Here is a 27667-nt window from a genome sequence, read left to right as displayed (position 1 = left end):
ATATATATATATATATATATATATATATATATACATATATATATATACATATATATATATATATATATATATATATATATATATATATATATAAAACACTATGTAATACACTATGTAGGTGGCAAAAAAACAGTTTTCAACAAAAACATACTAAATAATAACATTTAGTATATTGCTTATATTTAAGTGAAAAAATTATTGTAGTACAATGTGAACATCAGGCATTTAATCATTTTTCTGATACAATAATCAAGATATTTACGGTAGATAGAACATAAAATATATTTATTGGAATACAACTTTAGAACACAAAAAACTGTAATAAATTGTAAATCTGTAATACAATATGTAAATATATATATATTATACAGTGGTATCTCGCTTAACGAGTAACCCACTTAACGAGAATTTTGCTTAACAAGCAAAGCTTTCTGTAAATTTGTAACCCGCTTTATGAGAAAGCTTTGCTGTGCGAGCAAAATCCTCACCTCACACACTTACGGTTTCGTCCATCCACCGCGCTCTGACCCGCACTTGCAGAACACACACACACACACACACACACACTCACAGTATTATGCTCACCTTACTTTCCGTTCCACCGCCGTCCTCATGGATCTTGTAGTTCCCGGGTATATCGTGGCGAACTACAAGTACCATGAGGCCGGCGGTGGAACGGAAGGTGAGGTGAGCATATAATATGTGTACGTGTACCTTCCGTTTCATCGCCGGTCTCCTGGGTCCTGTAGTGCGCCGTGCCGCTCCGCTCGACTCCAGGCATCTGTATCCATAGCGACGAAGCAGGAACTTCCTGGTTCCTGTGACCGCTACTCAAAGGCAGCGCGCTGGCCAATCAGAGGCACGCGGCTCTGCCATTGACGTCAGCGCTCTGGCAGGGAGTTCCTCCCTCGTCGTTATGGTAACCCGATACACGGCCCGTAGCGGAGAACAGCAAGTCCCAGGAGACCGGCGATGGAACGGAAGGTAAGGTGAGCATATAATATGTGCGTGTTTGTGTGTGTTTGTATATGTGTGTGTGTGTGTGTGTGTGTGTGTGTTTGTTTGTACGTGTGTGGAAAGACAGAATAGGGGACCAGGATGGGACATTTAACTATTTGTGGAACGAATTGTCAGCATTGCAATGATTTCCTATGGGAAATCTTGCTTTGCTGAAGGAGTAACTTGGTTAACAAGCACAGTTCCAGAACGGATTGTTCTCGTTAAGCAAGGTTCCACTGTACATGCACATACAAGATATATATGTAATCTACTGTATATTACATATTGTATAACATATTTATAATTTATTACAGTTTTTTGTGTTCTAAAGTTGTATCCAATAAATATATTTTATGTTCTATCTAAATATCTTGATTATTGTATCATAAAAATGATTAAATGTCTGATGTTCACATTGTACTACAATACATTTTTCACTTAACTATAAGCAATATATGTGGGAGTCGGAGTCAGTGCAAGGGAAATTTAGGAGTCGGGGTCAAAGGTTTGGCTTACCGACTCCACGGCCCTGTTCGCATGGGTGTAGGGCATAGAGGAGGGGACGCTCACGGGTGTCAGGTGTAGAGGAGGGGATGCGCCACTGTTGTCGGGTGTAGAGGAGCGGACGCGCACGCGTGTCGGGTGTAGAGGAGGGGACGCGCACGGGTGTCGGGTGTAGAGGAGGGTTCGTGCATAGGTGTCGGATGTAGAGAAGGGGAAGCGCACGGGTGTCATGTGTAGAGGAGGGAACGCGCACAATTGTAAGGTGTAGAGGAGGGGACGCGCACGGGTGTCAGGTGTAGAGAAGGGGACGCGCACAGGTGTTGGGTGTAGAGGAGGGGACGCGCACGGGTGTTGGTTGTAGAGGAGGGGAGGCGCACGGGTGTAGAGGAGGGAATGTGCACTGGTGTCAGGTGTAGAGGAGGGAATGCGCACGGGTGTCAGGTGTAGAGGAGGGAATGCGCACGGGTGTAGAGGAGGGAATGCACATTGGTGTCAGGTGTGGAGGAGAGGACTCGCATGGGTGTCAGATGTAGAGGAGGGTGTGACGGGGTATGCGACAGAGCAGTGAGGGACGCCAGGCCAAGGAACAATCCAAAGGGCTTTATTGGAACCACAAAGATAAAGCACCAAACATAAATATAAATCCTTAAAGTCTGCAAGGAGTCCACAACAAAACAAAAGATCCAGGGGCGCCTCCCGGTATTCCAACGTCAGGGAAAATATGGCAATGGTCCTTATATGAGTTCCTTGAGTCCAACAGGGTGAACAACAAAACACAATCCCTCGTGGCCACTGATCTCCAATCTGTGACAGTCCATACACATGCTCTAGGATCCAGCCTCAGCTATAAATCCTAGTCCTTTTCCAGCCGAGATTCAACTAACTGACCTAACATGGGTCTCATTGTTCTTCTCTCCTGGGATCAGCCCCTAAGGTGGGCCCAACTCCGCCTGGACATTTGATGACATTTGATACATGAATGGACTTTAGACTCCTGGCTCTGTTCTGTTTACCAAGTTGTGGATTGGAGAAGTCCCATGATGAGAAGAACAAACAATCCCCCACCAGTAGTACATACAGGACAGTCAATAAGAGACAGACTATTACACCATGAGCACAGGCGGGGGAGGGACACACTGTTACAACCCCTTCTCCCTTCAATTTGTGTACGGACTAGTGACCTCAACAGTTCGCTTGTCAAGTACACGTAAACATGGTGGACCTGACTCAGGGTTCTTCTTGCCTGGACAATCCGTCTGCATTTTGGTGTTGGCTCCAGGTTCTTTATTGTATGGGGAAGATGTAGGGTTGAATGTTCGGCTCCAGTTTGTATCCGCCTTCACTTAAACACTGCTTCCTGCACCCACAAATCGGCGTTGTAGGTCTCCCACATAATTGCCTAGGAGAATGTCTGCAGGAAGGCCGCTCATCACACCGATTATGCATTGTTTTGCCCCCAAAGCCATAATCCAGGGTTACACTTGCTCTTGGAATATATCTCTGAGTACCTCCAGCCAATTCAATGGCAATTCCTGGTCCCTTTTGAATTGCTTCTGGTTGAATTACTCGTGGATCTGCTATGGTGAGAAAAGCCCCAGTGTCACGAAAGCCAACAACTTTTTGGCCATCCAGCACGACCTACTGTAGATGTTTATGCTGATAATCAGAAGAACGGGTGGCTGTGGCTCGCACTCCATAGACTCCTGGTAAGGTAGTCAACATATCAGAGTCACTTGGCAAATCATCAGGGCCTGAATCCAGCTCTTCTCCTACTGAGGGTGTCTGTAGATAATGTACAGGTAAAGGTGGTCTGCAGCTGTTCTGCCTCCAAACACCTGGACAGTGAGCTTTCAGATTACCAGGCTGCCCACATTGATAACATCTGCGCTGCGTCTCACTCCTTCCAGTTTGCCTTCTGGAGAAGTAGGTAGGAGACCTTGGTGACTGATAGGGAGGTGCAGATGCTGGAGGTGGTTTTCAATTTTGAGGATGACTCCACTGGATAGATGGGCATGTGGCCCGCAGATGCCCGGGATGCCCACAGCTATAACATCTTCGCTCTTTTACTTTCTCTCCTCGTCGCATTCCAGAAAATGTGGTAGAAACAACTGGAGGCACATGCACATGGGTATCCACATGAGGTGGCGATCTAGGAGGTCGAGGAACATTGGGCACTGAAAGACAAGGAACCTCTGGTGTTGGGGAGCTGGTTATTTTTGCTCCCTCTGCTAGCAGCTTCTTCCACTGAGGTTTGATAGTGAGCACCTCATCAGCTAGAGCAGCAACTTGTTCCACTGTCTCTGGTCTCTTCTCGCGCACCCATTCCCGGATCTCAGTAAGTCACCTGGCATAGAACTGCTCTTTCATGATGACCTGGAGGAAGGTTACCCAAGTTAAGGCCCCCTCTCCCTCCAGTCAGTGTTGGCATACTTGTTTCAGTCTGTGGGCATACATCTTGAAAGACACTTCCCCATCACAGGCTAACGTACGGAACTGAGTCCTATAAGAATCTGGGGTCACGGCATAATGTTTTAGAATGGTTTGTTTTATCTCCCCATACTCACAATTCCACTCAGGGTCCATTGCTCTATAGGTGTCGGAAGCTCCACCCTCCATGAGGCCAACCAGGTGTTCGACTCGCTCTCTTTCTGGGACTTCCATTAATCGGCACTGATGCTCAAAGTCCTGGAAGAAGCCCTCAATGTCGTCTGCAGCTTCATTAAATGGCTTAAAGTCCTTGCGGGACACTCTGGAGAATTCCCTCATAGTGGGTGCTGTAGTTACAGTCTGTCTGGAGCCTCTAGCTGCTTCCACAGCAAACCTCCTCTTCAGCAATGCCCTCTCTTGAGCTCTGCGAATGGCATCCATCTTATATTCAATGGTGACCTCATCTCCAAGCAGTGCCATCTCTTCCTCATACCACATAACCCATTGACTTTTTTGGGTATTTACCTTCAGCTCCCGTCTTTCCTCCCCTTGCTGTGGAAATTGTTCCTCGGTGCCATCTTGCAGGCAAGCGTTTTCCAAAGCCTCAATTAGTTGCTCCTTGGAGAGTCCTTTGTAGCCAACTCCTAATTCATGGGCCTTTGTTTTTGAGGTTCGACATAGTCCAGTGACTGTATCCTGAGGTTCTGGTTTCAGACGTTGATGGGCCGTTGTCCTCCATTCCTTCTGCTCTGATCCCACCGCTGCCACCAGTTTGTGATGGGGTATGCGACAGAGCAGTGAGGGACACCAGGCCAAGGAACAATCCAAAGGGCTTTATTGGAACCACAAAGATAAAGCACCAAACATAAATATAAATCCTTAAAGTCTGCAAGGAGTTCACAACAAAACAAAAGATCCAGGGGCGCATCCCAGTATTACAACGCCAGGGAAAATATGGCAATGGTCCTTATATGAGTTCCTTGAGTCCAACAGGGTGAACAACAAAACACAATCCCTCGTGGCCACTGATCTCTAATCTGTGACAGTCCATACACATGCTCTAGGATCCAGCCTCAGCTATAAATCCTAGTCCTTCTCCAGCCGAGATCCAACTGACTTAACATGGGTCTCATTGTTCTTCTCTCCTGGGATCAGCCCCTAAGGTGGGCCCAACTCTGCCTGGACATTTGATGACATTTGATACATGAATGGACTTTAGACTCCTGGCTCTGTTCTGTTTACCAAGTTGTGGATTAGAGAAGTCCCATGCTGAGAAGAACAAACAATCCCCCACCAGTAGTACATACAGGACAGTCAAGGAGAGACAGACTTATTACACCACGAGCACAGGCGGGGAAGGGACACACTGTTACAGAGGGGACTCGCATGGGTGTCGGGTGTAGAGGAAGGGACGCGCACGGGTGTAGAGGAGTGAATGCACATTGGTGTCAGGTGTAGAGGAGGGGACTCTCACGGGTGTCGGGTGTAGAGGAGGGGACGCGCACAGGTGTCAGGTGTAGAGGAGGGGGACGCTCACGGGTGTCAGGTGTAGAGGAGGGGACGTTCACAAGTGTCAGGTGTAGAGGAGGGGACACTCACGGGTGTCAGGTGTAGAGGAGGGGACGCTCACAGCTGTCAGGTGTAGAGGAGTTGACGCGCACGGCTGTCAGGTGTAGAGGAGGGGATGCTCATGGGTGTCGGGTGTAAAGGAGGGGACGCGCACGGGTGTCAGGTGTAGAGGAGGGGACGCACATGGGTGTCGGGTGTAGAGGAGGAGACGCTCATGGGTGTCGGGTGTAGAGGAGGGGACGCGCACCGGTGTCGGGTGTAGAGGAGGGGACGCTCACGGGTGTTGAGTGTAGAGGAGGAGACGAGCAAGGGTGTCTGGTGTAGAGGAGGGGTCGCGCACGGGTTTTGGGTGTAGAGGAGGGGACGCGTACGGGTGTCGGGTGTAGAGAAGGGGACACACATGGGTGTCGGGTGTAGAGGAGGGGACGCTCACGGGTGTCAGGTGTAGAGGAGGGGACGAGCACGGGTGTCAGGTATAGAGGAGGGGACTAGCACGGGTGTTGAGGGTGGAAGAGGAGACGAGCATGGGTGTCAGGTGTAGAGGAGGGGACGCGCACGGGTGTTGGGTGTAGAGGAGGGGACGCGCACGGGTGTCAGGTGTAGAGGAGGGGACGTGCATGGTTATATGTGTAGAGGAGGGGAAGCGCACCGGTGTCGGGTGTAGAGGAGGGGACGCGCACGGGTGTCAGGTGTAGAGGAGGGGACGTGCATGGTTATATGTGTAGAGGAGGGGACGCGCACCGGTGTCTGGTGTAGAGGAGGGGACGCTCACGGGTGTTGAGTGTAGAGGAGGAGACGAGCAAGGGTGTCTGGTGTAGAGGAGGGGTCGCGCACGGGTTTCGGGTGTAGAGGAGGGGACACGTACGGATGCCAGGTGTAGAGGAGGGGACGCTCACGGTTGTCAGGTGTAGAGGAGGGGACGAGCACGGGTGTCAGGTATAGAGGAGGGGACTCGCACGGGTGTCGAATGTAGAAGAGGGGACGCTCACGGGTGTCAGATGTAGAGGAGGGGGACGCGCCACTGGTGTCGGGTGTAGAGGAGGGGACGCGCACGGGTGTCGGGTGTAGAGGAGGGGACACTCATGGGTGTCGGGTGTAGAGGAGGGGACGCGCACGGGTGTCGGGTGTAAAGGAGGGGACGCTCATGGGTGTCGGGTGTAGAGGAGGGGACGCGCACGGGTGTCAGGTGTAGAGGAGGGGACGTGCATGGTTATATGTGTAGAGGAGGGGACGCGCACCGGTGTCGGGTGTAGAGGAGGGGACGCTCACGGGTGTTGAGTGTAGAGGAGGAGACGAGCATGGGTGTCAGGTGTAGAGGAGGGGGACGCTCACGGGTGTCAGGTGTAGAGGAGGGGACGCTCACAAGTGTCAGGTATAGAGGATGGGACGCTCACAAGTGTCAGGTGTAGGGTAGGTGACGCTCACAAGTGTCAGGTGTAGAGGGGGGGACACTCACGGGTGTCAGGTGTAGAGTAGGGGACGTTCACAAGTGTCAGGTGTAGAGGAGGGGACACTCACGGGTGTCAGGTGTAGAGGAGGGGACGCGCACGGCTGTCAGGTGTAGAGGAGGGGATGCTCATGGGTGTCGGGTGTAAAGGAGAGGACGCGCACGGGTGTCAGGTGTAGAGGAGGGGACGCGCATGGGTGTCGGGTGTAGAGGAGGAGACGCTCATGGGTGTCGGGTGTAGAGGAGGGGACGCGCACCGGTGTCGGGTGTAGAGGAGGGGACGCTCACGGGTGTTGAGTGTAGAGGAGGAGACGAGCAAGGGTGTCTGGTGTAGAGGAGGGGTCGCGCACGGGTTTTGGGTGTAGAGGAGGGGACGCGTACGGGTGTCGGGTGTAGAGAAGGGGACACACATGGGTGTCGGGTGTAGAGGAGGGGACGCTCACGGGTGTCAGGTGTAGAGGAGGGGACGAGCACGGGTGTCAGGTATAGAGGAGGGGACTAGCACGGGTGTTGAGGGTGGAAGAGGAGACGAGCATGGGTGTCAGGTGTAGAGGAGGGGACGCGCACGGGTGTCAGGTGTAGAGGAGGGGACGTGCATGGTTATATGTGTAGAGGAGGGGAAGCGCACCGGTGTCGGGTGTAGAGGAGGGGACGCACACGGGTGTCAGGTGTAGAGGAGGGGACGTGCATGGTTATATGTGTAGAGGAGGGGACGCGCACCGGTGTCTGGTGTAGAGGAGGGGACGCTCACGGGTGTTGAGTGTAGAGGAGGAGACGAGCAAGGATGTCTGGTGTAGAGGAGGGGTCGCGCACGGGTTTCGGGTGTAGAGGAGGGGACACGTACGGGTGCCAGGTGTAGAGGAGGGGACGCTCACGGTTGTCAGGTGTAGAGGAGGGGACGAGCACGGGTGTCAGGTATAGAGGAGGGGACTCGCACGGGTGTCGAATGTAGAAGAGGGGATGCTCACGGGTGTCAGGTGTAGAGGAGGGGGACGCGCCACTGGTGTCGGGTGTAGAGGAGGGGACGCGCACGGGTGTCGGGTGTAGAGGAGGGGACACTCATGGGTGTTGGGTGTAGAGGAGGGGACGCGCACGGGTGTCGGGTGTAGAGGAGGGGACGCTCATGGGTGTCGGGTGTAGAGGAGGGGACGCGCACGGGTGTCAGGTGTAGAGGAGGGGACGTGCATGGTTATATGTGTAGAGGAGGGGACGCGCACCGGTGTCGGGTGTAGAGGAGGGGACGCTCACGGGTGTTAAGTGTAGAGGAGGAGACGAGCATGGGTGTCAGGTGTAGAGGAGGGGACGCGCACGGGTGTCGGGTGTAGAGGAGGGGACGCGTACGGGTGTCGGGTGTAGAGGAGGGGACACACATGGGTGTCGGGTGTAGAGGAGGGGACGCGTATGGGTGTCAGGTGTAGAGGAGGGGACGCTCACGGGTGTCAGGTATAGAGGAGGGGACTCGCACGGGTGTCGAATGTAGAAGATGGGACGCTCACGGGTGTCAGGTGTAGAGAAGGGGGATGCGCCACTGGTGTCGGGTGTAGAGGAGGGGACGCGCACGGGTGTCGGGTGTAGAGGAGGGTACGCGCATAGGTGTCGGATGTAGAGGAGGGGACGCGCACGGGTGTCGGGTGTAGAGGAGGGGACGCGCACGGGTGTGGCTTGTAGAGTAAGGAATGCGCACGGGTGTAGAGGAGGGAATGTGCACTGGTGTCAGGTGTAGAGGAGGGGATTCGCATGGTTGTCTGGTGTAGAGGAGGGGACGTACACGGGTGTAGAGGAGGGAATGAACATTGGTTTCAGATGTAGAGGAGGGGACTCGCACGGGTGATAGAGGATGGGACTCGCACAGGTGTCAGATGTAGAGGAGGGGTCTCGCATGGGTGTCGGGTGTAGAGGAGGGGAAGCTCACAAGTGTCAAGTGTAGAGGAAGGGACGCGCACAGGTGTCAGGTGTAGAGGAGGGGACGCGCACGAGTGTCGGGTGTAGAGGAGGGGACGCGCATGGGTGTCAGGTGTAGAGGAGGGGACGTGCATGGTTATATGTGTAGAGGAGGGGACGCGCACCGGTGTCGGGTGTAGAGGAGGGGACGCTCACGGGTGTTGAGTGTAGAGGAGGAGACGAGCATGGGTGTCAGGTGTAGAGGAGGGGACGCGCACGGTTGTCGGGTGTAGAGGAGGGGACGCGTACGGGTGTCGGGTGTAGAGGAGGGGACACACATGGGTGTCGGGTGTAGAGGAGGGGACGCGTATGGGTGTCAGGTGTAGAGGAGGGGACGCTCACGGGTGTCAGGTATAGAGGAGGGGACTCGCACGGGTGTCGAATGTAGAAGAGGGGACGCTCACGGGTGTCAGGTGTAGAGAAGGGGGATGCGCCACTGGTGTCGGGTGTAGAGGAGGGGACGCGCACGGGTGTCGGGTGTAGAGGAGGGTACGCGCATAGGTGTCGGATGTAGAGGAGGGGACGCGCACGGGTGTCGGGTGTAGAGGAGGGGACGCGCACGGGTGTGGCTTGTAGAGTAAGGAATGCGCACGGGTGTAGAGGAGGGAATGTGCACTGGTGTCAGGTGTAGAAGAGGGAATGCGCACGGGTGTCAGGTGTAGAGGAGGGGACTCGCATGGTTGTCTGGTGTAGAGGAGGGGACGTACACGGGTGTAGAGGAGGGAATGAACATTGGTTTCAGGTGTAGAGGAGGGGACTCGCACGGGTGATAGAGGATGGGACTCGCACAGGTGTCAGATGTAGAGGAGGGGTCTCGCATGGGTGTCGGGTGTAGAGGAGGGGAAGCTCACAAGTGTCAAGTGTAGAGGAAGGGACGCGCACAGGTGTCAGGTGTAGAGGAGGGGACGCGCACGAGTGTCGGGTATAGAGGAGGGTACGCGCATAGGCGTCGGGTGTAGAGGAGGGGACGCGCACGGGTGTGGGTTGTAGAGTAAGGAAGGCGCACGGGTGTAGAGGAGGGAATGTGCACTGGTGTCAGGTGTAGAGGAGGGAATGCGCACGGGTGTCAGGTGTAGAGGAGGGGACTCGCACGGGTGTCAGATGTAGAGGAGGGGACTCGCATGGTTGTCGGGTGTAGAGGAGGGGACGTACACGGGTGTAGAGGAGGGAATGAACATTGGTGTCAGGTGTAGAGGAGGGGACTCGCACGGGTGATAGAGGATGGGACTCGCACGGGAGTCAGATGTAGAGGAGGGGTCTCGCATGGGTGTCGGGTGTAGAGGAGGGGAAGCTCACAAGTGTCAAGTGTAGAGGAAGGGACGCGCACAGGTGTCAGGTGTAGAGGAGGGGACGCGCACAGGTGTCGGGTATAGAAGAGGAAACGCGCACAGGTGTCGGATGTAGAGGAAGGGGATGCTCACGGGTGTCGGGTATAGACGAGGGGGACGCTCACGGGTGTCGGGTGTAGAGGAGGGGATGAGCACGGGTGTCGGTTGTAGAGGAGGGGACGCCCACAAGTGTCAAGTGTAGAGTAGGGGACGCACACAGGTGTCAGGTGTAGAGGAGGGGACGCTCACGGGTGTCAGGTGTAGAGGAGGGGGACGCTCACGGGTGTCAGGTGTAGAGGAGGGGGACGCTCACGGGTGTCAGGTGTAGAGGAGCGTATGAGCACGGGTGTTAGGTGTAGAGGGTTGTGTACAGGCATCATGTGTACAAGAGACGACGCGTATGTGCGTCACATGTAGAGAAATGAATGGACATGTGCTTCACATGTGGAGCAGGGGACGCGTAAAGGAGGGAACGCAATGTGTACGGGCGTCACGTGTAGAAGAGAGGAAGTGTGGGGGTGTCACTTATAGAAGTGAGGACACGTACACGTGTCAGGTGTAGAGGAGGCGACGCATACGGGCGTCATGTGTAGAGCAGAGTTCGGAGACACAAGGGTCAGTGGGTGCTCTCATCTGCAGGCCAGACGGTCTTTAGGAAGATGGCACGGACCAGGTCTCATCCCACTGAGCGCCCACATTCCTTCCCCGTGGGCAGAACACTACACACTCTATACAGACGACAGAAGGGGTACTTCTCACATAGTGAGATCGCTGCTGAGTCACTTTTTTGTGACGCACCAGTGACCTCATTAGCGATCTCGCTGTGTGTGACACTGAGCAGCGATTTGGCCCCTGCTGTGAAATCGCTGCTCGTTACAGACAGTGCTGGTTCACTTTTTGGTAGTTGCTCTCCCGCTGTGAAGCACATATCGCTGTGTTTGACAGCGAGTGAGAGAGCAACGATCTGAATGTGCAGGGAGCAAGCGTCTGGAAGCTGCGGACGCTGGTAACCAAGGTACACATCGGGTAACTAAGAGAAGCGCTTTGCTTGGTTACCCGATATTTACCTTGGTTACTAGCGTCCGCCGCTCTCAGGCTGCCAGTGCCGGCTCCCTGCTCCCTGCACACGTAGCCAGAGTACACATCGGGTAACTAAGTGAAGTGGTTTGCTTAGTAACCCGATGTGTACTCTGGCTACGAGTGCAGGGAGCCAGCGCTAAGCGGTGTGCGCTGGTAACCAAGGTAAATATCGGGTAACCAAGCAAAGCATTTTGCTTTTTTACCCGATATTTTCCTTAGTTACCAAGCGCAGCATCGCTTCCACGTGTCGCTGGGGGCTGGTCACTGGTCGCTGGTGAGATCTGCCTGATTGACAGCTTACCAGCGACCATGTGGCGACGCACCAGCGATCCTGACCAGGTCATATCGTGGTCGGAATCGCTGGTACGTCGTTTAGTGAGATGGTACCCTAAGACTTGTTTGTGACACCAACAGTCAACAGCATATAGTACATCCCCAGCAAGGACATGAGATAGTACAGGCGACAGTTAGTGAGATGGTACCCTAAAGCGGGCTTTACACGCTACGACATCGCTAATGCGGAGTCGTTGGGGTCACGGAATTCGTGACGCACATCCGGCCGCATTAGCGATGCCGTTGCGTGTGACATCGATTAGCGATTTTGCATCGTTGCAAAACAGTGAAAAATCGCTAATCGGCGACACGGGGGTCCATTCCCAATTATCGTTACTTCAGCAGTAACGAGGTTGTTCCTCGTTCCTGCGGCATCACACATCGCTGCGTGTGACGCCGCAGGAGCGAGGAACGTCTCCCTACCTGCCTCCCGGCCGCTATGCGGAAGGAAGGAGGTGGGCGGGATGTTACGTCCCGCTCATCTCCGCCCCTCCGCTGCGATTGGGCGGCGGTTCAGTGACGTCGCTGTGACGCCGCACGGACCGCCCCCTTAGAAAGGAGGCGGTTCGCCGGTCACAGCGACGTCGCCGGACAGGTAAGTATGTGTGACGGCTCTGGGCGATGTTGTGCGCCACGGGCAGCGATATGCCCGTGTCGCGCAACAGATGGGGGCGGGTACGCACACTAGCGATATCGGGACCGATATCGCAGTGTGTAAAGTAGCCTTAAGACTTGTTTGTGACACCAACAGTCAACAGGATATAGTACATCCCCAGCAAGGACATGAGATAGTACAGGCAACAGAGTCTCACCCTTCCGCTTCCCCACCAGGGATTACAATTTTTGTGACTTCGGGGAATCTAGAGTCAACGATCCTAGACAGGAGGTAAACCCTTTTTGTATACCTCAGTTCCCATTTCAGGGTATTAGAGGGGAAGACAGTCATTGCTGTTTCCTCATTGTTCGCTGATTCGATGAGACTGCATTATTGTCCTCCAAATGCAGACTAGTAAACAGAAGGGCGCTGATGCAATCTATAATCAGCAGATATTCCACAAACTAACATACAGAAAGAGGCACCTAACAGTCTGACATGAAACAATGGCTAGTGTCCGAACAAAGAAACAATACATCTGCCATAATTAAGAATAGTTTACCCTCACACAAGAGGCCACTTGATGCTGACTTATCACAGAGGGGGCAAGTACAGATGTCATGTGTACCGGGGGTGATACTTATTGGTGTCACTAGTAGAGGAGGTGACACTAAGGGTACCTTCACACTTTAGCGATGCAGCAGCGATCCGACCAGCGATCTGACCTGGTCAGGATCGCTGCTGCATCGCTACATGGTCGCTGGTGAGCTGTCAAACAGGCAGATCTCACCAGCGACCAGTGACCAGCCCCCACCCAGCAGCGACGTGCAAGCGACGCTGCGCTTGCACGGAGCCGGCGTCTGGAAGCTGCGGACACTGGTAACTAAGGTAAACATCGGGTATGGTTACCCGATGTTTACATTAGTTACCAGCGCACACCACTTAGCTGTGTGTGCAGGGAGCAGGGAGCCGCGCACACTGAGCGCTGGCTCCTTGCTCTCCTAGCTACAGTACACATCGGGTTAATTAACCCGATGTGTAATGCAGCTACATGTGCAGAGAGCAGGGAGCCGCGCACACTGCTTAGCGCTGGCTCCTTGCTCTCCTAGCTACAGTACACATCGGGTTAATTAACCCGATGTGTACAGCAGCTACATGTGCAGAGAGCCGGAGCCGGCAGCACAGGCAGCGTGAGAGCGGCGGAGGCTGGTAACTAAGGTAAATATCGGGTAACCACCTTGGTTACCCGATGTTTATCTTGGTTACAGCTTACCACAGCTGCCAGACGCCGGCTCCTGCTCTCTGCTCGCTTCATTTGTCGCTCTCTCGCTGTCACACACAGCGATCTGTGTGTCACAGTGGGAGAGCGCCTTTGAAGAAAACGAACCAGGGCTGTGTGTAACGAGCAGCGATCTCGCAGCAGGGGCCAGATCGCTGCTCAGTGTCACACACAGCGAGATCGCTAATGAGGTCACTGCTGCGTCACAAAAAGCGTGACTCAGCAGCGATCTCGGCAGCGAGCTCGCTGTGTGTGAAGCACCCCTTATTGCTGGTGTCGCTTGTAGAGGAAGGGACAAGTCTGGGCGTCATGTGTAGAAGAGGAGACATGTATGTACGTTATTTGCAGAGGAGGGGATGTGAACAGATGTCACTTGTAGAAGGGACCCATATGGGCGTAACAGGTAGAGGAGGAGATGCATAGAGACAACATGTTTAGAGGATGGGGCACGTAGACGCATACGGGCGGCTTGTGTACAGGAGGGGACGCGTACGGGTGTAACGTAATGCTCGTGGGTGCGAGCAGGGAGTGGACGCACTGGGCCACAGCACACAGAAAACCTAAAGGGGCTTGACTAAGCAAACACACCAGATTTTCGCCAGAGCCTCTAATGGTGAGGGTGTTGCACTGCAAGTGTGAGACCAGGTGCCACTCAGGAAGACTGATGCTGTGACAGCTGGCCCCAGGGGTACAAACACTGAGTCTCTGTAATAACATGTAGCCGGGATGGCTGATGTGGCAGGCTCAGCCGATACTGATAGTTGCAGTAGCGGGTTTGGCAGATACTGCTTGAACGGATAGTTTCAGCAGTGGATTAAACAGGTACTGAAACACAAACGGGTATTAGTAATGCGGCATGCACCTTCCTTAAGGGTAGGGTCCCTTAATTACCTAGTACCTCTCAGCCGTAGACTGAGAGGCACTTTTGGGTTAAGGTGTACTGGTCCTTTAAGAAAAGATGTGTGTGCTCTAGGAGAGCTCCCAGGAGGCCTGTGCGCTGGGGTCGGCAGCCGGGGCCAGAGCAGTCACCATAGAGAGGCCGGGAAGGTAAGAGGGAAAGGGGCAAGACAGTCTGAGGACGCGGGGACCTGTATTACAGTATCCCCCTTTGCTCCCTCCCTTTTCCATGAATCTCTTAAGGGGAAGAGAGCAATAATATTCTCTTCAGGACCAAAACCCCTCCAATCCACCAAGAAGAGAGTCCTAGCTTTCACTCTGTTCATAGCAAGGATGTCCTTTACCTGTGTCTTCTGCACTGACCTGTGAAGGCAGGGTACCAGGGTTCTTGAAATAGCTGCTCAGGACAACAGGCTTGAGGAGAGACACATGGAAGGAGTTGGGAATGTGAAAGGAGGCAGTAAGTTTCAGCTTGTAAGATACGGTATTGATCTGCTGGCGCACTTTGAAGTGGCCAATGAAGCGGGGTCACAGCTTGTAGGATGGCATCTTGAGATGAACGTATCTGGAAAAGAGCCATACCTTGTCTTCGTGCCTGAATGAAGGAGGATCAAGGTGTCTCTTATCCGCATGCTTCTTTCATTCGGATAGAGGACTGCTCAGATTTCGGAGACGGTCTTGACAAGAGCATCAGCCACAGGTAAATGTAATAGCTACAAGAAATGGGATCTTGGATTGCTCTCCATACACAATACGAAACGGAGAGTTAGCTGAGCACTCACGTGATTATTGTAGGAGATTTACTCCCATGGAAAGAGCTTGACCCAATTGCTATGCTGCTTGTTGACGAATTATCGCAAGAAATTTGTCAGGAGCTGATTAACTCGCTCCACTTTGGCCCTTTGGCTGTGCATGGTAGGCTAACGAGAAGTCACATCTAGCAACTTACAAGTAGCCCTCCAGAACCGAGCGGTGAACTGGACACCTCTGTCAGACACATTATGCAGGGTCAGGCCGTGCAAGCGGAAGATGTACTAGATGTAATGCTCAGCAAGCACTGGTGCAGAGGGCAAACTGGACAGCGGAGTGAAATGAGCCATCTTGGCAAACCTGTGAACTACTACCCAGATGACCTTGGCAGGTCAGTGATGAATCCAATCGATATGTGCTGCCAAGGAGCGGAAGGCACCGGTAGAGGAAGTAGTCGCTCAGTAGGAAGCTTCTTAGGGATCTTGCTACAGGCACAAGAGGGACACGCAAAAACAAACTCCACAATGTCTTGATGCAGCATTGGCCACCAGAAATGCCGAGAGATCAGGTGAATGGACTTCTTCTCTCCAGCGTGACCGGCTTTCTGTCTTCTCACCTCAACTGGAGCCACCTTGATCATCTTGGAAGGCTCAATGATATGTTGAGGCTCCTCCTCCTGGTCTGCCAACATAAAGTACTTAGAGAGTGCTTCCGCCTTGACATTCTTTTTGGCCGTCTGGAAACGGTGAACAACGTCAAAGCGAGCGAAGAACAGTGATCATCGGGCTGCACGCTGTTTCAGTCTCTGAGCCGACTGTAAGTAGGCCAAGTTTTTGTGGTCGGTGTAGATCACTACGGAATGCACCGCCCCCACCAGTAGTCATCACCATCATCCAGAGCCATCTTAGTTGTGAATACTTCTTGGTCGCCAATCGAGTAATTACGCTCATAAGGGGAGAAGGCCCTGGAAAAGAAAGCGCATGTTACCATTTTACCGGAAGCCGATTTCTGCATGAGGACGGCTTCAGCTCTCGAGGAAGACACATCCACCTCCAAGAATAATTGGCTGTTCATGTCCGGTCTATGCAGCGCCAGAGCCCATGAGAAGGCCTGCCTCAGGTAGACAAATGCATTTTCAGTTTCGGGAGTCCGCATTTTGGGATTCACTTCCTTATGAAGGGGCCAAGACTGGAAGAATCTGGAAACTGCATAATGAATTAATGGTAATAATTTGCAAACCCCAGGAACCACTGAATCGACTTCAGGCCATCAGGGAGAGGCCAATTCAGAACCACCTACACCTTCTCTGGGTCTATCTTCACACCGGTGTCAGATATTATGTAGCCCAGGAAGGGAAGGGATGTCTGTTTAAAGAGGCACTTCTCTAATTTAGCTGATAGCTGAGTCTCCCTTAATCTCTGTAAGACCTGGCGAATATACCTCCTGTGGGTAGATCAGGAGTTAACACAAGAATGTTTTCCAGGTACACCACCACACATGAATAAAGGAGATCCCAGAAGATATTATTGACCGCTGGAGCATTGCTGAGCCCAAACAGCATCACCTGGTCCTCATAGTAGTAGTCATGGGTATTGAAAGCAGATTTCCGTTCGTCACCCGACCATCTGCAAACAAGACTGTACGCTCCCTGGAGGTCGAGCTTGGAGTAGATCCTGATGCCTTGGAGACGTAAGCGGCAGCGGATACTTATTCTTGACCGTGATTTGGTTGAGACCTCTATATTCTGTCTACAGGGAGCTATCCTGTAGACAGAAGAACCCGGCTCTAGCCGGGGAGGATGACTTCTGGATGAGGCCACTTGCAAGGATCTCTTTGATGCTTTCAGACATGGCTAAGGTCCCCATCTGTGTCATAGTATAGATTCAACCACGTGGAGGTGAGGAAGCGGGAAATAGTACAATTGGGTAATCATATGGCCTATGTGGTAGCTGATTGTCGGCTTCCTTTTTATCAAAGATATCCTTGTATGTCCAGTAGGCAAACTGCAGGCCCGGAAGATTGGCAGGCGAGCAAGATGAACTGGAACAAGACACTTCTCATAACAGGAGCGACTCCATCTGAGCACATCTTAAAATTCCAGATCTCCAGTCCAAGACAAGTTCATGTCTCTGAAGCCATGGCAGACCCAAAAGCATAGGGTACGACATCCCTGGTAACACATGGAAAGCGATTTTCTTCATGTGCAGCATTCCCACCAGAAGTTCAACTTGCTCAGAGACTAACTGGATAGCCTCGGCCAAAGGTTTTCCATCCACAGATGTGGAACTTGAAGTCGATGGGTGGGAATCCAGTAACGATCCACATTGGCCTATTGTATGACGTTGCTGGAGGAACCTAAGTCCAGAAAGGCAGACTCTGTAAACTGGGTATTGCCACATGACATGGATATAAATAAGGGTTAGAGGACATGCCTTCACCTTGAGTAGCCTCTCTCAGGACTCTAGGACTTTCGCAGTAAACGCACCCCTCTCTGCAAAATTTAGCCGAATGAACCTGATCCACCTCCATGGGCTCAGGAAGAGACTCAGAGACCAAACATGTAGAGAAAGGGGTATATATTAGTGTTATATGTAAAGGAGGGGATGTGTAGCAGCGTCACATGTAGAGGAGAGAGAACTTGTGTGACGGTAGAAGCGGGACGTGTCTGAGCTTCACATGTAGATGAGTGGAAGCATACTGGCATTACGTGTAGAAGAGGGGACACGTATGGATGTTACATGTAGAGGGTTGGACGAGTTTGGACGTTACGTGTAGAGAAGAGGATGCGTACGGATGTCACGTGTAGAGAAGGAGATGTGTTGTGAATATCATCAGAGATGGTGCTGTTCCCGAGAGTGTTTCTGGGCTCTCTCTGGTGGCTAGTGCTGGTAGTGAGTCTGATTCTGCATCTGTTGCTCAGACAGGTGTAGGAGATGATTGCTGTTCCAAGAAGCCTATGGAGTCCAGCCTGGGGGAATAAAGGAAGGCAGTTTCTGTCTAGCCTTTGCCAGTGATAATTGTTTCTGCACCATGAGAAAATGTCCTGAAGTTTGTCCTCCAGCCTTGAGGCTTTTGCCTTTCCCTGTAGATTCTGTTTTTGCATTTTTTTTCTGCTCCTTTTTGGATTTCCCAGGAATGATTTCTACAGCGTTTTTTTCGTTCCTTTGCATCGGTTTTGTTTCCATGTCATCCTGTTCTGCAGCTATGCATGATAAGTATTTTGTTTTTTTCCTTCTGATATTTAATTAGTTCTCATGCACCTTTTTGTTTCTTGCATGTGAATAAGAGCACTCCCTGCACTTTGGAGGACGATTTATTCCCAGCAAGAAAGTAAGTTTTGCTCCCTGTCTGATCTAGAGTTTGTATTTTTGTATCTCATGTGCTTTGGTAGTAAGATCTTTTCTATTATATTTGGATTTTCTATTTTTTGCACATGAGTTCCTGATATAGTGGGAGGTAAGATCGCGTGATCTTTTATAGGAATTTTTGATTATCAGGTGTTTGTATTTTGTAGGGTTTTTACTGGCTGCAACCAGCAATCTAACCTATCCTTTTGTATCAATCTAGCAGGGCCTCACTTTGCTTAACACTATATTTACCATCTGTGTGGCTTTTTCTTTCCTTTGGGTCTACTCTGAGGCAAGTCAGGATTCCTCTTTGAGGTTAGTTAGTTCTCTGGCGATGACGAGGCATCTAGGTTGGTTAGGAACTCTCCACCGTTACTTCTAGTTGTGTTTGTGCAGTTAGTGGATTGCAGCCAGCTAAGTTTCCAAATACTCTTGTGCATTATCTTCTTTCAGTTTTTATTTTTTTTTTGCAAGATCTTTTGCGGTCTCCTGACCATAACAGGGATGTGTACGGGCTTCACATGTAGAGGAGTGGACGTGTACAGGCTTCACTGTAGAGGAGGGGAAGCGTAAGTTCATCACGGGCAGAGGAGGAGACTCATACAGCCATCAAGTGTTGAGGAGGGGACACTTATGGACGTCATGTGTAGAGGAGACAAAGGTAAAAAAACAAATAAAGGAGTGCACATAGGGTGAGTAAGTACTGGTAACATAAGAGATCCAGATAAATTAGGAGTGTTCACCTTGAGATTTTGTGCCAGGTGAGCACAACTCCACTATTAGGTAAAACACGATGCAGCTTCTGTCTTGCATACATGGCTGAGCTTGCCAAGGAACAAAGCTAAGTGGTAACAATAATGTAGCTAAACGTTTGCTGGGTAGTTCCCAACTAAACTCCAAAACACATACGGCGCAAGGTGATTCAAATCTCAGAACACAACGCGTTAGTGGGCTTAAGTGCCCCTCTCTGTCACTTGAGAAAGAGGCCCTTTAAGCCCAGAAATGTGTTGTGTTCTTAGATTTTAAAGGGAACCTGTCAGCAGTATTGGGGCCTATAAGCGGCTGCCACCACCACCGGGCTCTTATATACAGCATTCTAACATGCTGTATATAAGAGCCCAGGCCGCTGTGTAGAATGTAAAAAACATTTTATAATACTTACCTAACGGTTACGCTGCCGTGGATTTGAGTCAGATGGGCGTCTCCGTTGTCCGGTGCCGGCGCCTCCTCTTTCGGACATCTTTGTCCTCCTTCTGAAGCATGTGTGCATGACACATCCTACGTCATACACACTCGCCAATTCCGCCCAGGCGCACTACAATACTTTGAATCAAAGTGCGCTTTGCAGGACCTCAATGCCGGCAAGTGTGGATGACGTAGGACGCGTCATGCACCCCGGCTACAGAAGAAGGACGACCGTTTGGTAAGTATTATAAAGTGTATTTTACATTCTACACAGCGGTCTGGGCTTTTATATACAGCATGGTAGAATGCTGTATAAAAGAGCACACTGGTGGTGGCCGCAGCTTATAGGCCAAAAAACTGGTGACAGGATCCCTTTAATGAAGAAGTTTTTAATCACTTTGAGCCAGGTTTGTTTTGGAGTTTAGTTGGGAACTACACAACAAACAAATAAATACATAATGTGTAGTGGAGGGGGACGCGTAAGAGTATCCTGTGTAGAGGAGGGGACACGTACAGGCATTATGTGTAAACTAGGGGACACTTATGGGTGTCGTGTAGTCTAGGGGACACTTATAGGCATCACGTGTAGAGGAGGAAACTTATGGGTGCCATGTGTAGAGGAGGGGATGCGTGCAGGCATTATCTATAGACTAGGGCAGACTTATGGCCATGCATTGGTCGTTACACGTATAGGGCGGGCGGCATGCCAGATGGGACACGGTCGTTTATGGTCAAGGAGGTGGTGATGATACATGTAGTCTCTTGCCTATTCTTTGCGTTGTGATGCACTTGGTGGTATGTTACTTGTGTGACTTGCTTCTTCTGTTGTGTTTCATAGATATGTCTCCGATAGCAGCGGGTTTTATTGGCGCCGCAGTCTTGGTGGTGTCTGTCTCAGTTGCTGTCTTTATCTGGAGTTGTTGTCACAGCCGTATGGAGAAGAAGTATAAGACCCCTCCATACAAGTTCATCCACATGCTGAAGGGGATCAGTATCTACCCGGAGACCCTCAGCAACAAGAAAAAGACCTTCCGTGTACGCAGAGATAAACCACATGCAGATGGCGGCAGTGCTGAGACTGGTCTGATAGGATCTGAGAAAGGTCCTAACGGCTTGGCCACCGCTGTTACCCAGCTGCCCATCAACCCACAGTACGGGCAGGAAGTGAGTCCAAGTGTAAGCACAAGCTCCGTTGGTAGCAAGACATCATCGCTATCATCCCCAGAGGAGGAGGTGACGCTGGGGTCGCTGACCATTTCTGTGGACTATAACTTCCCCAAAAAAGCCTTGGTGGTGACTATACAAGAAGCTCATGGTCTTCCGGTGATGGACGAGCAGTTTCGTAGCTCTGATCCCTATATCAAAATGACCATCCTCCCAGACAAAAAACATCGGGTGAAAACTCGCGTCTTACGGAAGACCTTGGATCCAGTGTTTGATGAGACCTTCACATTCTATGGCATCCCTTACAGCCAACTCCAGGACCTGCTTCTTCACTTTCTGGTGCTGAGCTTTGACCGCTTTTCTCGGGATGACGTGATTGGTGAGGTGATAGTGCCACTGTCAGGCGTTGATCCGAGTACCGGGCGAGTGCAGATCACTCGGCACATCGTGAGAAGGAACATCCAGGTAATGTGATGATGGGTGTAATCTGGACAGATAATCATATATAGGAACCCTCTGACTACACATAAAGAGTAAATTCTGTATTCTCCTTGTCACAGAAATGCATCAGCCGTGGTGAACTTCAGGTGTCGCTGTCGTATCAACCAGTGGCGCAAAGAATGACGGTCGTGGTGCTAAAAGCCAAACACCTGCCAAGAATGGACATCACTGGCCTCTCAGGTAGCAGCTATTTATCTACCCCGTAATCCCATATTCTGTACATCACACCTCATCACCATATTGTCCTCTGTCCTCTTCAATCTCTGGCCTGTATAGATCTCCTCTTCTTTTTTCTCATCAGTTCAGTGTCTGGCCTCTGTAGCTCTCCTCCTCTTCTCTCTCACCAGTCTCCATAGATCTCCACATCTTCTCTCTTCAGTCTCCGGTGTCTCTAGATCTCCTGTTCTTCTCTCTCATAAGTTTCTGGCCTCGATCGAGCTCCTCTTCTCTCACTCATCTGTCTCTGGTCTCTATAAGTCTCCAGCCTCTATGTATCTCCTCTTATTATCTCTCATCTGTTTCTGGCCTCTGTAGATCTCCTCTTCTTTCTCATCAGTCTCTGTAGATCTCCTTTTATTTTCTCATCTGTGTCCAGGCTCTATGATCTTCTCTTCTTCTCTTTCATAAGTATCCAGCCTCTATAGCTCTCCTCTTCTCTCTCATCAGACTCTGGCCTCCATAGATTTCCTTTTCTTCTCGCTCATCAGTTTCTGGCCTCAATAGATCTCCTTCCCTTCTCTCTCATCAGTCTCCGGTCTCCATAGATCTCCTCCTCTTCTCTCTTATCGGTCTCTGGTCTATACAAATCCCTTCTTCCTTGGCCAGGGTAATTTGTGAGTTTTTCTTCCATAGATCCTTATGTGAAAGTGAACGTCTATTATGGTCGAAAAAGAATAGCAAAGAAGAAAACTCATGTGAAGAAGTGCACACTGAGCCCAGTGTTCAACGAGTCTTTCATCTACGACATTCCCATAGACTTGTTGCCGGACATCAGCATTGAGTTCCTTGTCATCGACTTTGATCGTACCACCAAGAACCAGGTGGTGGGCCGGCTAATCCTAGGGGCGCACAGTGTAACGGCTAACGGCATTGAACATTGGCGAGAGGTGTGCGATAACCCTCGTAAGCTGATTGCTAAGTGGCACAGCTTGAGTGAGTACTAGAGGCTGTCGAACAGGGTAAAGAGGTAACATGGGTCATAAAAATGGGAGGAGTACTGGAACCTGATGGGCAGGAGATATCAATTTTTTCGTGTTATCCTGTTTAACCCTCCAGTAACCGAGGCACCCACTACACATCGTACCTTAGGTCTGTCGAATGCTGAAGGTGTTAGCATTGTTTTAGTGGTAGATTAAATTTTTGTAAGCAGTTCTGATGTTTTCCAGGACACGAATACTAAACACTAAGCCACACAGTAACACATCTCTGTAATATATACACAGAGTATAACCCTTCGTTTGCATGTTTACGACAGACACTTGTCTCTGATGTGTCTTAACAAGCCTTGTGCATGGGAGGTCCACAATCCCAACTCTTGGTCATGATGGTTCTCAAAGCTGGTCCTGTGATTTTGAAAGCTCTTCTGTCATAATCTATGATGGCTGAAGTTTTTTTGCTGGAGAGGATCACCCATCGTCTTCTTCATGAGTCATCTGACTGCATGCAAGCTGCTGACGTTGGCCTCATTTCTCCTGGTCCATGGCTCACAGCTCAGTCCTGATAAACATACTTAAATGCTCCTCAATCAAGTTGTCCTTTTGTGAGAATGCACTTGCTTCCAGCGTGGACTTGTGTCTAGGTTGTTGTTCAATTGTCAACTCTCTGATCTGGAAGATACAAGGTTGGAGATATGTAGAACAGGCTCATAGAATCTTGCCACCCTCAAAGAGACCTGGCATTGAAATGGACCTCATGTTGTAGACATTGCCAAACGTTGTGAAGAGCTCGTCGGCAGGTTATGGGCCATCATCCTCAGTATCACGTGTATACACATGGCCACTTTCTTCTCCCAGAAAATGCAGCTGGATTCCTGTCAGTCCATAGTCTATAAGATGAACCCTTCTACTGGCCAAGAGCCAAAGAAAGAAATTCCCCTTGCTGGTTTAGGTTTTCCTTTGACTTTACTGAATCAGGTTCATAGAAGATGCACATCAACTATCGGCACCCTTAAAACCCATTGGGGGTACATGTGCATTGACCAGCAGGGTGTGTAACCTTCACCTGTGGTCAGCTGCAAGACCAACAAGCTGAATGCTTCCAGCGGTGGCTCTCTTAACTCCATTGCTTGCCACTTCTACAGAAAGGTTATGGTTTTAGTCCATTCCATGAGGTGTCTGCACTCTCTGGAATCATCTTAATACACAGCATTGCAAATATACCACATTTTCTCTTGATTCTTTCTATACCTTCTAGTGACCCCCTAATACTAGGCTCAAAACAACTACACTTTACAGCTAGAAATGCTGTAATAGGTTTATATTCCCCATGAACTGTAAGGATGAGGCGCACTATGGCTCAGATCTCGATGTTAAAATGCTTTGCTAGACACAAACATGAATTAAAGGCTCCGCTCCTATTGTAATCTGCTACTACGCTCAGATCCCCAACAGAAAAGGACCTGCTCGCGCTCTAATCTGCTACTAGGCTCAGATCCCCCACAGAAAGGGCTCTGCTCTCGCTGTACTCTGCTACTAGGCTCAGATCCCCCACAGAAAAGGCTCTGTAGCCGCTGTACTCTGCTATTAGGCTGAGATCCCCAACAGAAAAGGCTCAGATCCCCAACAGAAAAGGCTCTGCTCCCGCTGTACTCTGCTACTAGGCTCAGATCCCCCACAGAAAAGGCTCTGTACCCGCTGTACTCTGCTATTAGGCTCAGATCCCCAACAGAAAAGGCTCAGATCCCCAACAGAAAAGGGTCTGATCCCGCTGTAATCTGCTATTAGGCTCAGATCCCCAACAGAAAAGGCTCTGCTCCCGCTGTAATCTGCTACTAGGCTCAGATCCCCAACAGAAAAGGCTCTGCTCCTGCTGTAATCTGCTACTAGGCTCAGATCCCAAACAGAAAAGGCTCAGATCCCCAACAGAAAAGGCTCTGCTCCCGCTGTACTCTGCTACTAGGCTCAGATTCCCAACAGAAAAGGGTCAGATCCCCAACAGAAAAGGGTCTGATCCCGCTGTACTCTGCTACTAGGCTCAGATCCCCAACAGAAAAGGGTCTGATCCTGCTGTACTATGTTATTAGGCTCAGATTCCCAACAGAAAAGGGTCTGATCCCACTGTAATCTGCTACTAGGCTCAGATCCCCAAAAGAAAAGGCTCTGCTCCCACTGTACTCTGCTACTAGGCTCAGATCCCCAACAGAAAAGGCTCAGATCCCCAGCAGAAAAAACTTAGATCCCCAACAGAAAAGGCTGTGCTCCCGATGTAATCTGCTATTCACACAGATCCCCAACAGAAAAGGCTCTGCTCCCGCTGTACTCTGCTACTAGGCTCAGATCCCCCACAGAAAAGGCTCTGTACCCGCTGTACTCTGCTATTAGGCTCAGATCCCCAACAGAAAAGGCTCAGATCCCCAACAGAAAAGGCTCTGCTCCCGCTGTAATCTGCTAATAGGCTCAGATCCCCAACAGGAAAGGCTCTGCTCCTGCTGTAATCTGCTACTAGGCTCAGATCCCCAACAGAAAAGGCTCTGCTCCTGCTGTAATCTGCTACTAGGCTCAGATTCCCAACAGAAAAGGCTCAGATCCCCAACAGAAAAGGGTCTGATCCCGCTGTACTCTGCTACTAGGCTCAGATCCCCAGCAGAAAAGGCTCTGCTCCTGCTGTAATCTGCTACTAGGCGCAGATCCCAAACAGAAAAGCGTCTGATCCCGCTGTAATCTGATACTAGACTTGAATCCCCAACACAAAAGGCTCAGATCCCCAACAGAAAAGGGTCTGATCCCGCTGTACTCTGCTATTGGGCTGAGATCCCCAATAGAAAAGGCTCAGATCCCCAACAGAAAAGGCTCTGCTCCCGCTGTACTCTGTTACTAGGCTCAGATCCCCAACAGAAAGGGCTCTGCTTCCATTGTACTCTGCTACTAGGCTCAGATCCCCCACAGAAAAGGCTCTGTACCCGCTGTACTCTGCTATTAGGCTCAGATCCCCAACAGAAAAGGCTCAGATCCCCAACAGAAAAGGGTCTGATCTTGCTGTAATCTGCTATTAGGCTCAGATCCCCAACAGAAAAGGCTCTGCTCCCGCTGTAATCTGCTACTAGGCTCAGATCCCCAACAGAAAAGGCTCTGCTCCTGCTGTAATCTGCTACTAGGCTCAGATCCCCAACAGAAAAGGCTCAGATCCCCAACAGAAAAGACTCTGCTCCCGCTGTACTCTGCTACTAGGCTCAGATCCCCAACAGAAAAGGCTCTGCTCCTGCTGTAATCTGCTACTACGCTCAGATCCCAAACAGAAAAGGCTCAGATCCCCAACAGAAAAGGCTCTGCTCCCGCTGTACTCTGCTACTAGGCTCAGATTCCCAACAGAAAAGGGTCAGATCCCCAACAGAAAAGGGTCTGATCCCGCTGTACTCTGCTACTAGGCTCAGATCCCCAACAGAAAAGGGTCTGATCCTGCTGTACTATGTTATTAGGCTCAGATCCCCAACAGAAAAGGGTCTGATCCCACTGTAATCTGCTACTATGCTCAGATCCCGAAAAGAAAAGGCTCTGCTCCCACTGTACTCTGCTACTAGGCTCAGATCCCCAACAGAAAAGGCTCAGATCCCCAGCAGAAAAGGCTTAGATCCCCAACAGAAAAGGCTGTGCTCCCGATGTAATCTGCTATTCACACAGATCCCCAACAGTAAAGGCTCTGCTCCCGCTGTACTCTGCTACTAGGCTCAGATCCCCAACAGAAAGAGCTCTGCTCCCAGGCTCAGATCCCCCACAGAAAAGGCTCTGTACCCGCTGTACTCTGCTATTAGGCTCAGATCCCCAACAGAAAAGGCTCAGATCCCCAACAGAAAAGGCTCTGCTCCCGCTGTACTCTGCTACTAGACTCAGATCCCCCACACAAAAAGACTCTGTACCCGCTGTACTCTGCTATTAGGCTCAGATCCCCAACAGAAAAGGCTCAGATCCCCAACAGAAAAGGGTCTGATCCCGCTGTAATCTGCTACTAGGCTCAGATCCCCAACAGAAAAGGCTCTGCTCCCGCTGTAATCTGCTAATAGGCTCAGATCCCCAACAGGAAAGGCTCTGCTCCTGCTGTAATCTGCTACTAGGCTCAGATCCCCAACAGAAAAGGCTCTGCTCCTGCTGTAATCTGCTACTAGGCTCAGATCCCCAACAGAAAAGGCTCTGCTCCCGCTGTACTCTGCTACTAGGCTCAGATTCTCAACAGAAAAGGCTCAGATCCCCAACAGAAAAGGGTCTGATCCCGCTGTACTCTGCTACTAGGCTCAGATCCCCAGCAGAAAAGGCTCTGCTCCTGCTGTAATCTGCAACTAGGCTCAGATCCCAAACAGAAAAGCGTCTGATCCCGCTGTAATCTGATACTAGACTTAGATCCCCAACACAAAAGGCTCAGATCCCCAACAGAAAAGGGTCTGATCCCGCTGTACTCTGCTATTGGGCTCAGATCCCCAACAGAAAAGGGTCTGATCCCACTGTAATCTGCTACTAGGCTCAGATCCCCAACAGAAAAGGCTCCTCTCCTGCTGTAATCTGCTACTAGGCTCAGATCCACAATAGAAAACGCTCAGATCCCCAACAGAAAAGGCTCTGCTCCTGCTGTAATCTGCTACTAGGCTCAGATCCACAATAGAAAACGCTCTGCTCCCCCTGTACTCTGCTACTAGGCTCAGATTCCCAACAGAAAAGGCTCAGATCCCCAACAGAAAAGGCTCTGCTCCCGCTGTACTCTGCTACTAGGCTCAGATCCCCAACAGAAAAGGCTCAGATCCCCAACAGAAAAGGCTCTGCTCCCTCTGAAATCTGCTATTAGGCTCAGATTTCCAACAGAAAAGGCTCAGATACCCAGCAGAAAAGGCTTAGATCCCCAACAGAAAAGGCTCTGCTCCCGCTGTAATGTGCTACTAGGGTCAGATCCCCAACAGAAAAGGCTCTGCTCACGCTGTACTCTGCTTCTAGGCTCAGATCCCCAACAGAAAAGGGTCTGATCATGCTGTAATCTGCTATTATCTCAGATCCCCAATAGAAAAGGCTCAGATCCATAACAGAGAAGGCTCTGCTCCCGCTGTAATCTGCTACTAGGCTCAGATCCCCAACAGAAAAGGCTCTGCTCTCGCTGTAATCTGCTGCTAGACTCAGATCCCCA

The 27667-nt window shown here is 50.9% G+C and overlaps 1 protein-coding gene across 1 annotated transcript in view; it reads left to right on the top strand.

Annotated features, from left to right (window-relative positions):
- The window catches only part of SYT11 (synaptotagmin 11), a 54512-nt gene extending 28046 nt beyond the window's left edge, over positions 1 to 26466 (top strand). The window contains exons 2-4 of the mRNA XM_075331263.1: positions 20520 to 21310; positions 21406 to 21529; positions 22199 to 26466. Coding sequence (XP_075187378.1) covers positions 20520 to 21310; positions 21406 to 21529; positions 22199 to 22509 — 1226 coding nt within the window. The 3' untranslated portion in view covers positions 22510 to 26466. The remainder of the gene's footprint in view (positions 1 to 20519; positions 21311 to 21405; positions 21530 to 22198) is intronic.
- The last annotated feature ends 1201 nt before the right edge of the window (positions 26467 to 27667 follow it).

Source organism: Anomaloglossus baeobatrachus, chromosome 12, assembly GCF_048569485.1.
Source record: "Anomaloglossus baeobatrachus isolate aAnoBae1 chromosome 12, aAnoBae1.hap1, whole genome shotgun sequence".
In the NCBI taxonomy this organism is placed as follows: Eukaryota; Metazoa; Chordata; class Amphibia; order Anura; family Aromobatidae; genus Anomaloglossus; species Anomaloglossus baeobatrachus.
The sequence above is the reverse complement of the archived record's forward strand: the minus strand, read 5'-3'. Positions and strand labels throughout refer to the sequence as shown.